This window comes from Solea senegalensis, unplaced genomic scaffold (assembly GCF_019176455.1).
Source record: "Solea senegalensis isolate Sse05_10M unplaced genomic scaffold, IFAPA_SoseM_1 scf7180000013840, whole genome shotgun sequence".
In the NCBI taxonomy this organism is placed as follows: domain Eukaryota; kingdom Metazoa; phylum Chordata; class Actinopteri; order Pleuronectiformes; family Soleidae; genus Solea; species Solea senegalensis.
The window spans coordinates 1-15,119 of NW_025320904.1; the positions used below are offsets into that span (position 1 = coordinate 1).

The 15,119-nt window shown below is 42.0% G+C and overlaps 1 protein-coding gene across 1 annotated transcript in view; it reads right to left on the reverse strand.

The window, feature by feature from the left end:
* Window positions 1-702: 702 nt before the first annotated feature.
* The window catches only part of LOC122760633 (FH1/FH2 domain-containing protein 3-like), a 61,464-nt gene continuing 47,047 nt past the window's right edge, over window positions 703-15,119 (reverse strand). The window contains exons 4-6 of the mRNA XM_044015758.1: window positions 12,642-12,709; window positions 11,530-11,635; window positions 703-827 (exon numbers count right to left, since the gene is read on the reverse strand). Of these exons, the coding sequence (XP_043871693.1) occupies window positions 703-827; window positions 11,530-11,635; window positions 12,642-12,709 (299 nt within the window). The remainder of the gene's footprint in view (window positions 828-11,529; window positions 11,636-12,641; window positions 12,710-15,119) is intronic.

The following is a 15,119-nucleotide window of genomic DNA, read 5'->3' on the forward strand; positions in this document are numbered from 1 at the left end:
TGTCAAAATTTCGACGAAATACTAAACTATGACATTTTTGTCAGATTTTGAACGACATACTAAACTATGACACTTTTGTGAGTTTTTGGACCACATACTAAACTATGACATTTTTGTCAAATTTCGGATAACATACTGAACTATGACATTTTTGTCACATTTTGGACGACATACTAAACTATGACATTTTTGTCACATTTTGGACGACATACTAAACTGGACATTTTTGTGATTTTTTTGGACGACATTCTAAACTATGATATTTTGGTCAAATTTAGATTTTCGTGTTTTTTGTCGCCATGGTTACTCGAAAGTCTTATAAATATCATAGCACACCATTCCTCTTGAAAACTCTAGGTTCTCACTAGTATGCCTTGCAGCAGCAGGCACTAAATATTAAAATTGTAATCAGTGTGGTCAAAATGAATATATTCCTTCTAGGAATGTGCCATATGAAACTGATTAAAAAACAACATAGATAGACAAATATTATGTGGAATATGACAAATATATATAACAAATGATGCTCCACATGTAGTCAGGCCATTAGAGGGCTGAAGACCACAGTGACAGGAGATGTTTACAAAGCAACAGTGAGTGAAGACATTTCAGAGTAAAGAATAATATGGGTATTTTTAATGTCCAGACGGGGAAGCAGAGCAAGGTAACTGTAAGGAACATCTATATGGCTGAAACAGAGAGCTAGTGAAAATTAGCATTAATTGTCTTTACCTTGGATCCAACCAGAGTGTAAAGCCACTGGACCGTTTCATTGTGAGATATGAGGCCATTCATCCCATCCACGTAAAGCATTATCTGACCGAGAGCTGGACATAAAAACACAGAGAGGAGAGAGAAAGGGGGGAAAAACGAAGTCTATTTAATAATCAGCTGTTTGTTTTCATCTTGTCTGCATGAATTTGTGCTTTAAAAACCATAAAGCTCAGTGGAAACCCTTGCTACACCAAGTAGATGAAACTTTACCATACTTTTAGTTTTAGAATGATTGTGGAACAGTTATGATCCGTGTTGTCATGTTTATGAATAGAGTTATCTGTACATTCAGAGACACATCATCCTAAAAAAACAGGATACAACTGGAGGTATATGTTGGAGCAGAAAGCTTCCCTGGATACTCACATGAGTTGCTTTGGTAAAAGGATACAAAAATAAGAACATAAGAGCCAAGGGATCTCAGTTGGGGTGGGGGGGCAGTCAGTGTGAGGGGCAGTAAAAGTGTAGGATTTCTGTTATAGAAGGTAGATATGGGGGAGGGAGACAAACACGGCTGGACAAGAAAGGGAAAAAACAAATGTCACCCTCCTCCCCTTTCCACCCTTTTTTTTGGTCTAAAAACTGTCAGTGGCCATGCACACATAAGGAGTTAATTCATCCAACACAGAACACCACAGTAATGGGATGAGCTCAGCTTGAACTCATTGCGACTTCAAGCAATACAAAAGCTGACATGGGGGGGGGGCTGAAAAACATGTGAACGCACTGAAAGTGAAACTGTTTTGGAAGACGTGCTGGATTCTTAATTCCTATTTTCTTCAAATGAAGGGTGAGCCTGAGCGATCATGTTCAGAGGTGTTTGCTGTAAACACTGACGCACAGAGAGTGCTCCAAAGTGGGAAAATCCAGGATTTTACACTTTTTTGTTTAAAACAAAAAAAAATGAAGTACTGTCCATTCCTATTTAGCTCTTGCTTCTATCTTATATTTCCCCTCCTCTACTCTAGTGGGGCATGAAAATTGTGAATATGCTGAGAATAAGCCAAAATTCCCAGGTGCAGCTGCTGTGTGAGTATGGTGCATGTGTGGAAGCATATGTGTGTGTGTGTGTGTGTGTGAGAGAGAGTGTGCTAATGGCTCACTACTGCAGTATCAATCGTGGGTTAATTACTGTGACAGGCCAGAGAATTCTCCCGCTTAGCGCTCAGAGCCGTGTGTCTCAGCATTCACGTGTGTGTGTTTATAACAACATGATTAACCTCTTCATCCAGCGTAAGGCCAGAGTGTCACCACTGACCAGTGCGGGACAGGCGCTGACGGACGAGTGACAGCAGTAACGGCATGACGTAGTACAGCTGGTGAATGGGGTCCAGAATGGACTCCTGTTGTATGTGGTTTACAAACAAAATGCAAACTGGAATTTCTAAAAACAACGATTTACACTGATACACAAACAGCTGTGACTTCTGCCGCATGAGTACGAGGCTCCATGTTTCCTTTCAAACTGGTAGTAGATGTCTGACCTGCAATATCATCACAGTCTTTTATCTCTTGGCTGCACCTGTGTATAGTATCTGCCCTTGTGCAATGAGGTTTTGAGGAATGTCTATTGAAAACAGGGGTGAGAAAAGATAGGCGGCTTTAATGAGACTTTTAAAAAGTGTCATTTCACAACATGAATGTTGAGTTGTTGACAGATCAGATGTTAGCGATTGTTCCCAAAAGTCAACCACATAATGAAATGAAATGACTTTTGGATCATTCTGACATGTTATTGTAAGACATTACTGAGATAGTCTCCCAAAAGTTGAAGGGGGCGGCTTTTCAGCCTGAAGCCAAGTAAAATACATTCAGGATGAATGATTATATCATATGTGCATTTGATTCAGTGAGCAGTTAAGATAGAGAAATTATATGATATTAAAACATTTGCGAACCATGTCAGAAACCACAATATCATTGCATTTTCTCTCAGATTCGTTAAAACTGCCGCTTCATGGAATTATTCAATGCCAGCTGCCACTCATGTCCATTTCAACTCGAAGGAGCGGAAACCACATGGACTGCAGTTACCCTGTGAAAAGTAAAATGATACCGTAACTGTTTTTCTAAAAAAAATAATAAAATTACCTTTCATTATGGGAAACTGCAACCTTCAGAGTCTGTTCAGAAACCATTTGAAGGAAACATCTAATTACTCCCACAGCAATCACTCCTGTGAACTGCAAATGGAACTGATTTCCACACACTTGTGATTAAATTAGTCATGAAACTGCTGCGAAAAATGAGCAGTTCCTTGCATGTTGCAGTCCAGGTGTTTGAAGTGTGGCCAAACGTGAAACTATGGCGTCCATCCTAATCCTTGTGCCTTTGTGCTGAGCTGAGACTATAACGTCCAGAACCTGGGCTTTGTTTGGAAACTTCACAAGAGACAATCACCATCGTCACGTTGGAGGACGGTTAATAAGACGAGCATGTGAGTTCCAGTTCAAGCACTGATCTGAGGCTAACCATGTGGGCCTCCATTCCAGTAATCACAAGCAGCTCCACAATACCTCACACAGAGGACAACAATAACATTGCGACATTGCTTTGCATGTATGTCAAGTAATGAGATACTGGAGTACAATGAGCCGCCTGTGATTAAAATATAAATGTAGGCCATTATGGTAGAGCATATCTGAGGAAGGAAAACGTCGCTAAAAAGAAACCTGGAAGTGTTCACACTCCACTTCTTTCAATACTTTCATTTGCTTTATGAGTAAATAGAGATTTTGAATGAGGCTGTAGAAGTGGACCACGGACCAGTGAGTGTGGAGACAGACCGTGTCCTGGGGTCTGAATCACAACTCACAGAAGTACAAATGCAAGCGACTGAGTTCTGGTGGAAGTGTTTCCTCAGGGCCTCTCCCTCTCATAAACCGCAGCAATTATCTTCCACAGCTCCAGGAATGTGCAGGAAGGGCTGCTCCCTGACCACGGCCCGAGGTGAGAAGCACTCTGACGTCTGGGTGGCAGCAGCGACACACGCCAGCTGACTCATACACGGATATTAAAAAAAAAAGGTACGACCTTATCTGTGAAGATGTAAGAAACTCAACAGCGTGCCTTCAACAATTCTGCTACCCTCGCCTCCCTCTGACCTCTCTGCCCCTTTGGTTTCATTTACATTTTGGAATTCATCAAAACTGGGTCAGCCACCCTGTCTGTCAGCAAGCAACATTTATTTTACCAGGACTATGGGATAGAGGCCAAAAGTGCAGTTTAAGGAGTTTTTTCTGCAAAGTCTGGCAAATACTTTTAATGTAAATTCTTGTTCTGCGACGTAACAATAATTACAGTGAACTATTAGAATTTCATGAGCTCACACTGGATTCTGCAGTAAAGGAACAAACAACACTGACAACTGACCTGACAACATCTCATGTTCTCTTTACTGCTGGTCATTATTGATAATGACTCGTCAGTTAAATTCAGGAATATTTTCATTAAACTTATGAAACTTTTTTTCTAGACCAAGCTGAGATACTGTACACACTTTTTTATCTATGATATCTTATGATATCTTACAGTTTTTGCGTGGGTTCTCCGGCCTCCCCCGGTAAACTGGACACTCTAAATTGACCAAAGGTATGAGTGTGAGAGTGGATGGTTGTTTGCCTCTGTGTGGCCCTGTGATGGACTGGCGATCTGTCCAGGGTGTGACCCCGCATTTCACCCTATGTCAGCTGGAATTGGCACCAGCGCCCCCTGAGACCCTCATGCAGAGGATAAAAGCGGCAGAGGACGAGTCAGTGAGTGAGTGAGCGATAGAGAACATGAGCACTTTTACATTACAGGGTCTCATGAGCTGCAAGTCCACGGTTGCCTTAAGACCAGTGAAGTGACTGACAGAGGAAAACAGTGCAACAACTCAGAATGTGCAGAATGTAAAATAGCTGATTCTGTCTGTGGACCTTGATGCAGAAGAGTCAGTGATTTACAAGGCTACACAAAATTAGGATATTTATAATGTTTCTCCTTGAATTTTCCTACAGACCTCTGAGACTAAGAGACTTTTACAGACCAGTGACAGCTGACAGAATATAAAGCCATTTAAGACACATTTTAACTTTAAAATATTTCACTGCCACATTAACCACATTACACATATAAACATTTGAATCCGTGGGTTTGTATAAAATCTCATGGTGATTGCAAATAGTCCTGATGGCCCAAAAATCCCTAATGCTTGCAGCTGAGATGGAACCACAGTCTTTGCCGTCCCAAGAGCCCGTATTTGTTTCATGACGGTATCCACTCACTGAGCTGGCATCTGATCTAGTTTGTCTCCCATAAAGTCGACTTAACAATTCGGGCTAATAAAACACCTCCTGGTGTATAGGAACTGGATAAGGCATGTTCATAGGCTATGTTCCATTTATTATTCAGCTAATCACCCAGATCATTAGAGCCAGACTAACTGCCTCTGCAAGACCAATTCCAGTCACCAAATCAACTGCCAGACCTATATTAGGCCCCATACTATAAAACATCAGGGCTATGCATCCATTTTCAGACCTCGATACATGTCTGCCAGCATTTGACACAGCTTAGAGTAGACCTTAGCACAAACAAATCCACTTAAGACAAACAAACAATAGCATGAAGTAAGGCAAGGGTGTCTCCACTCAGTTTTTGGCAAAGCAAACCCCACAGACATTGCAGAGCCGATTAACTACTGCAGCAATGAGCAATGTGGACAGCTGAGTAGACTACAATGTGTACTATTCTCTAAACATTTTAGGGCAAGGAACTTTTCCCATCCTTATCCAAGTGGGGAAGACTTTTGAGAAAAGCTACTGCATGACAGCAGCCCACTCGCACAGCGAAGTGAAAGATGAGCTGCGGTAAATTCCTACTGCTCTTGTGAGAGTAGTGGTGTGATTCGCTCTGGTTCGGGCCAACCTTACTCTGAATCCAAGCCCAAAAAACACTCAGCTCACAGGAATCAGCTGTAAAACCCACTCAAATGCTGAGGATTTCAGTCCACAATCCGCCTGCCTACTACATTACTGCAAAATATGTTTTTTTCCCCCAAATTATAGTTTATGTGTCTAAGACAGCAAGGTCAGAGACGACACAAAAAGAGTCTGCGGAAATGAACCAAATAAAACATTCTTATAACATAATTGGCTTGTATACTGAATATGGTTACAGTAAAACAGGCTCCAGGACAGGGTTGTAATTCCACTGCCAGTGGGTTTCGCAACGGTTGAAAACTTCTAGATAAAGGGGGGAAGGTAAAGGGAGGGGGAGAGAAAATGGGCCAGACAGGTGAGATTGAATTGGGTTCAGATGCAAGCTGTCTGCTCATGTCACAGGGTGATGAAGGTCTATGGGGGTCTGAGAAACACACAACACAACAGTTTTTTTCTGCTGAGGGACTTTCATACAACTCTGAAGTTGTCATTTAAATTGAACGCTGGTCATTTCATTAAACAGAATCTATGCTGAAGGCGAGAAGGAACGTTGCCAGAGGAGGGAAGAGAGTTGATGTGTTGTGGGCTGTGGTTCACGTGCATTGCTCATTTCCTAAATTTCCCCTGACCAAGTGATGTCATTCCTGTCAGAGAAAAGTCTCCGACTTTTTCACAAGAATGAAACCTGATATTCAATATTTATCTATGGTAAGGTGTTGGCATACAGGGTTAATAACTGGTATGTTTATTATTGTTAAAAAAAATCGACCTCTCGAGTGCACTTTGGATCATGACCAGCACATTAACACATAAACGTGAATAAATGAGCCATTTAAAGAACAACATATGTAAAATGAATGTGTTTTAATGAAAGTATAAGTGTTTTTTAGATTGAAAAGTTTTGCACAAATAAGCAGCAGGAGCGGCGGCTCACTCAGATTGGGTGGAAAACATGCGCGTGTTCCCATGGGATCTCATTATAAACCAGGAGTTCAAGTTTCTATTGGTACGAGAGGGCCACTCCTCGAGATCTCCTGCTCACTACAAACAGAGCACTTTGTTCACATACAATATGTGTGTCAGCAGTTCCTGAGTTTTCCCTCTCAAATTTCCTTCATCCTGGACTTACCAGAGTATTCCCCCATCGTTTCCAAAGCATTACTCTCGTATGATCATGCAAACAAAAAAACAAGTAAGCCTATATTAACCAATGTGTGTGTGCATTAATGCACTTCCACAAAACCGCTCAGCCGGGCCCATCCCAGAAGGAATGGAAATGTTTATGCAGACGATAGACCCCAGAAAAGGTCTCCCCCTCTAGAACAGACGACCAATAACACAGCCAGACAACACAATACACACTGTTTCCAACAGGGGCTTCCAACATGGCTGTTGTTAACCCAAGTGTGTCTGGGTTTTCACTTAATGCTCAGTGAAAAATGGTCAAACCAGCAACGGGAGATTTCACTTACCCTCAAACGTCTGAAGAACCAGATATCACTGTAATATGCAATTGTACTGTATATCAGCAAAGATTTGAATTTAGAATGATATACAGTACATTACATCTGATTAACAGGGGCATTATCTTCTTGAGATCACCTTTATCAAAACATATGCAATCCATAGTCTGACTGCTTTTGTAATTTGACTAACTAACACTTCTCTCTGCTTTGCACCATGAGGTCAAACAGTCTCACAGATTCAACTCCTCCAACTACACAAGACGGCAATGCGAGTGAAATGATCAGCTCTTTCGATTTCCTTTGACACACACACACACACACACACACTTGGCACTGTGATCAACAGCTGCACAGATGTGTCACTGGATGATCTGCACTGATGATTCGAAATCTGACACAGACAAAGAGTTATGCTGCTACACTGACACTCACTCAAAGAGACACAGAAAAAGAGGTTCTTGTGTTTCAGGTGCATTTGTAGCTTTCTCCTCCGTGTCTCCTCAGAGCAGCTCCCTCTGGAAACCAACGAGTCAAGCAGCTGCAACTTGTGGCATGAGAAGTGTGGTGTCATTAAAAATACGAGCTCTCAAAATGGGGGCAGAAGAGAGGGAGAGAAGGGATGAGATACACAAGCACAAATTGAAAAATGGCTTTTGGACAACACAACTCCCATTTCGTGTGGAAGCTATACATTCACAGGTATAGGTTATATAGCACAGCATGTGATGAGATGATTTAAACAATATAATAACTTAATAACTCCTTCACTTGCACCTAAATATTTAAATTTAAGTTTTTTAGAATGTGTTTTTCCAAAAACTATTCAGAGAGAGAGAGAAAAAAAGGCTGCTTCTCTAAATTCCTACAGATGGAAAACTAATTTGATTCTACTCCGGCTCAGACATGGTCAGTGTTTTGTAAACAACGGTGTGCAGACAGAAATGGCACGACCTTCACAGAGTGCAAACAGAGAAGGTGTAGGTGAAAACATAGCTTTCGGTGAGGAATGCCAACAGTGAACATTTCAAAGCGGCGAATAATTGCTTCAAGTCGACTGTAATTGGTTTGTCTATAATCTGCCTTCTCTCAGCTGCTTGCATTTTCTTTTTTAGACACAGTTGTTACCTTTGTTAGGGTGCGCTCTGTAAACACAAGTGGAACAAATGATTCAGGAAAGACCCCGTTATTAATTCTTCCACCTCCACAGAGATGTTCACAAAAGGGGCTGAGTGTTTAAAGCTTACACGTGCATCAGATATACCGTTTCTCACTGACAGGGTGATAAAGGCATACAAGGTTTTTCCCTGGGTCCAACATAAAAGGCCTCCAGGGGCCTAAGTCCTGGTCTGGAAGCCCTACAAATCATGTGAAGGGCCCAGAGAGCTGAGACAGAGCCCAGTCAGGCAGACACAGATGATACCCACATCACTGAGGGAGCACTAACTGGCCTCAGACACCTCCAGGGCTTTGAGAATAGACAACAAAAAATGAGGACGAGGAAACAAGTGAGATGTGAAGATTGCAGAGAGATCAGGGGCTACCATTTACAATGATGACAAAGATCCAGAGAGCTGAGGCTGGGAATCTGTTCGTAGAGAGCTGTCAGACTGGTGTGACTTTTGACTCTTTGTATAAGATCGATATTTATTCAAATGTCCCTTACATTTAAATCATTGTCACATGAGTTTACACGATGCTGATTAAGCCTCAGCGCCGCATGACTCTCTGCCTGTGACTCCCTCTCTCTCTCTCTCTCTCTCCCTCTCTCTCTCTCTGTCTCAGTACAGCCGTTTTTTGCTTTCATGTCTGTGGTGACATTACCGTGCCACGCCCAGAGTGACGCATTTTGGGTCACGACCGAGCAGGTGAGCACGCACCACAACCAAAGCAAGACTGCTTCATACAGAAGCACTATGTCTAAAAACACTGACGCTGAGCCCATGAAACGTTTCACAAGTGGATTCTACCGCTAAAAATAAACCTGGACATTCAGTAGTTTCACGGTCATATTTCAATCACAATCTTGCAGAAGCACTAATGCGACACTAAGCAGTTTCCTGGATGGAGTCTGGACAAGTGACGCTATACGTTAAAAAACAGATTTATAAAGCACTATAGAAACACAGAGCATTGCTTCTCTCTCTCTCTCTCTCTTTCTCACACACACACACACACAGAAAGAGAGGGAGAGAGAGAGGGAGGGAGGGGGGAGAAATCTCCGTCATAGGAACTGTACTGTTTTTGTAATTACTCAAAAGTCCACAAGGGGCAATAGAGATTCTGCACTGGAACACTACAAGACATTACTTTAAAAATGATGTGAACTGATCAATACCTGATACCAAATCAATTGCTATAAATGTTTCCTCTACCTTTCTCGTCTCTGTAAGCACGTGTGAACATTTCAGCCTCCTAATTTACTCCCCTCCAGGGAATCCATATGACATAGTTCCTCTTGTAAGTCATCAGGGCCAAAACAGCCAGATCTATACACACTTCTGACCTGTGCCTCGACATTCCAGCAGAGGCACAGGCTCCACTTGTGTTCTCTAACACACGTCTCACAGGACAGGCTGATCTGTACTGCACCCCACATTTCCTCAGCTGGTAAAACAAAATTAGGTCAGGGGTTGAAACAGGTTAAAGGGGCTTTTGGGAAGGTGGCAGTTTGTTTACATTTCTTATAACACAGATAAATTAATTAACACGTGAGACTGAAGAGGGAAAAAAGGCACATTAACAGAAGTTTAATCAGAATTCTCTGAGGCATAAAGGGGGCAACAAGTGGTTTTGATCATTCACGGCTAATGACACAATCAATTCTTACATGTGGTCAGCTGCGAGGGCTCCGAAATCCTATTGATCTCTTCGTCTGTATTGTTTTTGGCCATTTAACCCACGTAATTTATCTGTCTGACTCAGAGACCGGGCCAAGTTCAGACCGAGCATCAACCATTAAAGATCAGAGCCAACAGAAGTAGTCCAGACATGGATCCTGTTCCGTGTTTATAACCTGGCCAGAAGGCAACAACATTACTTAGTCACAGACATCCATCCATTGCACTTTGATTTCTTTCCAATGACAGAAAAGGTCACCAATGGGCAAGTTGGAAAATTACACTGCACGCATTTAGGAAGGTGCAGCAGCTGATGGACTAAACATGATGAAGGCTGACAGATTAAAATGTGCACTTAGACCATGAGGGTCAAGTCCACAGTGACTGCCTTTATAGCAAGGTTTATTCAAGTAATGACGAAAGCAACACAAACATTGGATACAAGTCTGTGTGTAAGTTTATATCGTATTCTTTACATACAAATTTAAAGCTGCAATGCATAGCTTTTGTTTTTTTCAGTTTTCTTTTATTATTAATGGTAATAATAATAATAATAATAATAATCTTTTTTCCCCTTTATACTTCATCTGAAAATGGGCTCTGTCAAGCAAAACTATCAGTCTGATGAAGGGAGCATATGTGTGTTTGCACTAGCGTTGCAGGGGCAGGCAGGGACAAGGAGCGTTTATCCCGTCAAAATGCTAAATGATCCTTCTCGTGCAACGTGGCCGCTGCTGCTGTCTCTGTCCGTCTTGACATAAAATGAATCACTCCAAGATTTAAACACCGCTATACTATAAAACACAGCGAGACGTGTGGAGCTGGAAGGCTTAATCAACATCGCGTGAACTCTGTTTAATTTGTGTTTAAATGAAACAGACATTTGTTTACATTTAAAACGTACGCACCAAAAAGAACATTAGAGGTGCAACACATTCACATGAACATGACGGACGGAACACACACACACGCACACACACACACACACAGATCAATAAAAATGAGAGAAAGACAAAAATAAAGAGGAGAGAAGAGGGGAAATTAGTTTAATGATCTGCAATATCCTGCCAGCAATTTTATAAGCCTCTTAAGTGTGTGACCTGCCCCCTCACAACAAGCTGTTAAGTGGTAGTGACCTTGGACTGCTGTTGTCCTCTAGTACCTGCAGACAAGCTGCCTCTTCCTGAACCTTAACATGTATGATCTTTCTCATCACCGACATGGGACAGATAAATTAACCCACCGCTAAACTCTGCCTCACTTCCAGGTTATCTGGGGCACACATTTGAGTTTGTTTATATACCATAAGTCTGTGAGTGCGAGGGGGTCATCAGGCAGAATCATCAATTTCCATGGTGCATGTAAACACATGTGGTTCTGGATAGGTTTATGGAAAGAACAGTGCTGCAGGATTGATTAATAACATCCTCGATTAGCCAGTGCAGTAAACTGAGGTGTGAGAAAGTAGAGAAGAGGAAAGCATGCTGTGTTTATGGGTGTAAGAGCTGTGCTCCTGTGCAGCCGACGTACCCCTGAGGATGTAATTCTGGTAATTCTGGTCGGCCTCGGCTCCGACTTTTATCAAACACGTCAGTCCTTCTGCCACCACAAACTCGTGCACCAGGTCCTTGTCATCCTGGGAAAGAAGTCAAGAAGTCACGTTATGGTTAATGGAATCAACATTTTTTTTTTTTTTTTACAGCCTCTACATGTGAACTTGTGAATCAGCGCAGACTGCCTGCAGCATGCTCGTATGGATTCCTGTCGCTTTGGCTTTCCCACGTCGTCCCACATCGTGTCCTCGATGACAAAACCACCTGTATCGCACACACCTGTCTGTGAATTAGTAATTTAAGGCCAAGCAGGGGGCTTTCTGCAGGATTCAACATTTTCTGATTCACTCTCCTGTTCAGACAGGATACAGAGGAAGTGAGCAATAAACACAGTGAGGTGGTCAGGGCTCCTTTCTCTCCCAGGAGGACGCATAAGTGCTTCCAGAGCAGCTTCACCGTAGATCTGTGATGGAGACTCCAGTCATTTGGCAAACTGTCTAAATATACACCAGGACTGAACTAAAGACACAGAATGAAAAACAGTTCCGAGATGCCACATGTACGCTACATGTGTGTGATGTGGAGAAGTAATACTGATTTCACACTGTGTGGACTTTTCATCACACAAACAGGAGTGAGTGATATTTATAGCAACTGAAACCTTGCAAATCCACATGTAAAAAGTGAGACGCGATCTGCTTGGAATCTGCAGCAATGTTTCGTCTAACTGTCACTTAAAATCTCCCCTCTACGGTCAACTGCCTAGACCCAGCTCAGCCAAGCCTGAGTGTGTGTGTGTGTGTGTGCATGTGCATGCTCTTGTATGTGTTACTCTTTCAGACTCTGGCATAAACACTGATCTTGTCAGGACCAGGAGTCCTCATGGAAACCTGGTCCTAATAAGGCAAATCCTAATTTCTAAGGAACTGGTTAAGTTTAGGGCTAAGATTTGAATTATAGTTAGGTCAAAGTTAGGGATAAGGCATCGGTTAGGCTGTCCAAACTAAAGGAAATAAATGCAGAGTCCTTAAAAGTATGAAAATGTAGTTTTAAGAAGGTTAATGTGAGCTACAGAAGAGACATAATTACCTGAAAAATCTGCTTGAGGGAAAAAAGGGCTCTTCGTAGCTCACGTCCAGTTGAGTTGTACAGTTTTTCTGCAAGGAGAGAGAAAAAAAAAGAATGGAAAAAATCAGTTCACAGTTGCAAGTGATATTATATCTTGATATTGTCGTACAAAAAGTGAATAAATCAAATTTTCCAAGGAATTAAGGATGACTGTAAGGAAGCCCGCGTCCTTCAGTGTAACATTTGCTCCACACATGAGGTTTCCATGAACTGTTATTTTCTCCTTTAAAATCACTTGAGTCATTAGCAGCAATTATCCTCAAGTAGCGAAATATGAAACACATCCTACATGAGGAACAGTGAGAGCAAAACAGTAGGAGAAAACTCGGAGCACATCTGTAGAGAATTAACAGAGGATGTTTTCCGCTGACAAAGCCATATCAGTGGCTCGCCATAATGCAAAGTCATGGAAGAAGTTTTAGCGACACACGGACAAAAAAACACCAATTCGTCATAGGTGTACAATATTTCTTGCAGCTACTTGACAGTTCATCATCACCCTGTGTGCAGGCTGCCCAGTCTGCCAGGGAGTGGCAGCAGTGAGCACAATGTCAGCAGCTCTCTCATCACTGCTGGAGAAACTCAGCCTCTGACTCAGCAAAACTTGCCCCTCACTGCTGCAGATACAGCAAGAGAAGGTGAACTCTCTGGTATGGTGAGGATGATGCAGAGGAGGAATAGTGTAGTACAGCTCAGTGCTGTCAGTCTCGGTGTTAGCTTTTTATTTAACCACTGCTTTTTACTTTTTATTTAGATGCATTTTTATGCTTTCTCATCATTCTCTCTCTCTCTCTCTCACACACACATATTTGCAAAGCTATTCTTGTGAGGACTATGCACTGACTTCCAGCCTAACCCCAAAAAGCCCACTCCCTAACCTTGACCAGAACCATTCAATGCCAAAACCCTCTTAACCGAACTAGCTAATTTGATACTGAGTAGCATTATAGGTCCGGTACTGGTCACTGGATATTGGATAAAGCGAAAAGCAAAATCCTATATAATCTAAAACCCCTAAATTTCACATTTTAAACGGAGCAGAAACACGCATCAGCACAAATATGTTAAGAGTTTAGTAGTTGGTATCAGTAGATGTGATATCAGTATGAGACAAAAAATAGTGGTACAGAGACATCCCTTAACAGAACCACAATCTCCATCTTAATCCTAATTTGAGCCCAAGCCTCAGAAATGAAGTTCTGCCTCATTAGGACCAGGACTAATGGTCCTGACAAGGTCAGTGCTTAAATCAGAAAAGCTCCTAAGGACATGATAAGCAGTTTGCAGAGAGGCTTGACACTGTGTGCTGCACCATTGCAGCTGTTCTTGCACTTTTGAGCAGCAAGCTGATTTATCACCGCACAAGTGTATTTGAGTTGCTCCTTGAACATCCAAATATGCAACAGACGGAAACAAACATGAAGCCAAACACGGAACTACATACATACTGCCTTGAATACACTCTTCACGCACATAAGCACACGCAGTTGTGCCCATGAGCTCCTTGTCTTGAATAACAGCTGCCACTAATTCTATTCAGAAGGGTGAGAAACACACACTGAGGAGTGCATATACAATTGGGATTCAGGGCAACAAGCCTCTATTCATGATTGTTGTCTGCCTCTTCCTCTGCCGTAGAGTAAATCCTCTCAGCTCATGGACTGAGAGACAGAAGGAGAGAGGGACAAACAAAGTGTGTTACCCGTTCTGTGAACATGCACACAAGGTACTTTTAGACATTGGAACGCACTGTGACAGGAAATCAAACCATATTTTACAGAGAGCACATCCACAAGTGATGCTTTTATAACATGAAATATGAGCTACATGAGTCATGTTTTGAATCTACCATGTTACGGGATGTGTTATTGCAGAGAAAAGTTGTCCGCCACAGTGTAACACTTCACAATCCCTAACACGGGTGTAATCCACTCTACTTCAGACAGACAGGACACTGGAGATGCATCTGTGTTGCAGACAGCAGGGACTGGGCCACGTGTGGTTAGATAGCTTGTATTTGATGAGGCTGCATGCTGAAATCAAACACCTCACAATCCAGTTGCAACACAGTTCCTTATCTATAGAGGATGCCTATGACTTTGAATTTATGACTCTGGTGGTATTTGGTGTGAGTGAAGCAGTACAGCTTTCCTGTACACGGTTCAGACACTCAAGGACTGTGATGGAACATTCCCGGCACGTTATTGGCAACTACATCCAGAAGGAATCAATGTTAATTAATCAATCTGTTAAATTTCTTCTCAAAATGAACACACACATTTGTATAAGGTTAAATCCTCTTCTTCTTATCTGTTTCTCTCTGGATTCTATGTCATAATCAATTTATGTGGTAAACTACTTTACAACCACACTACAATTACTGCTAAAATATGCATTGGCATTACATTTGTGGCAGATAGCATCGAAAAAAACAACCTA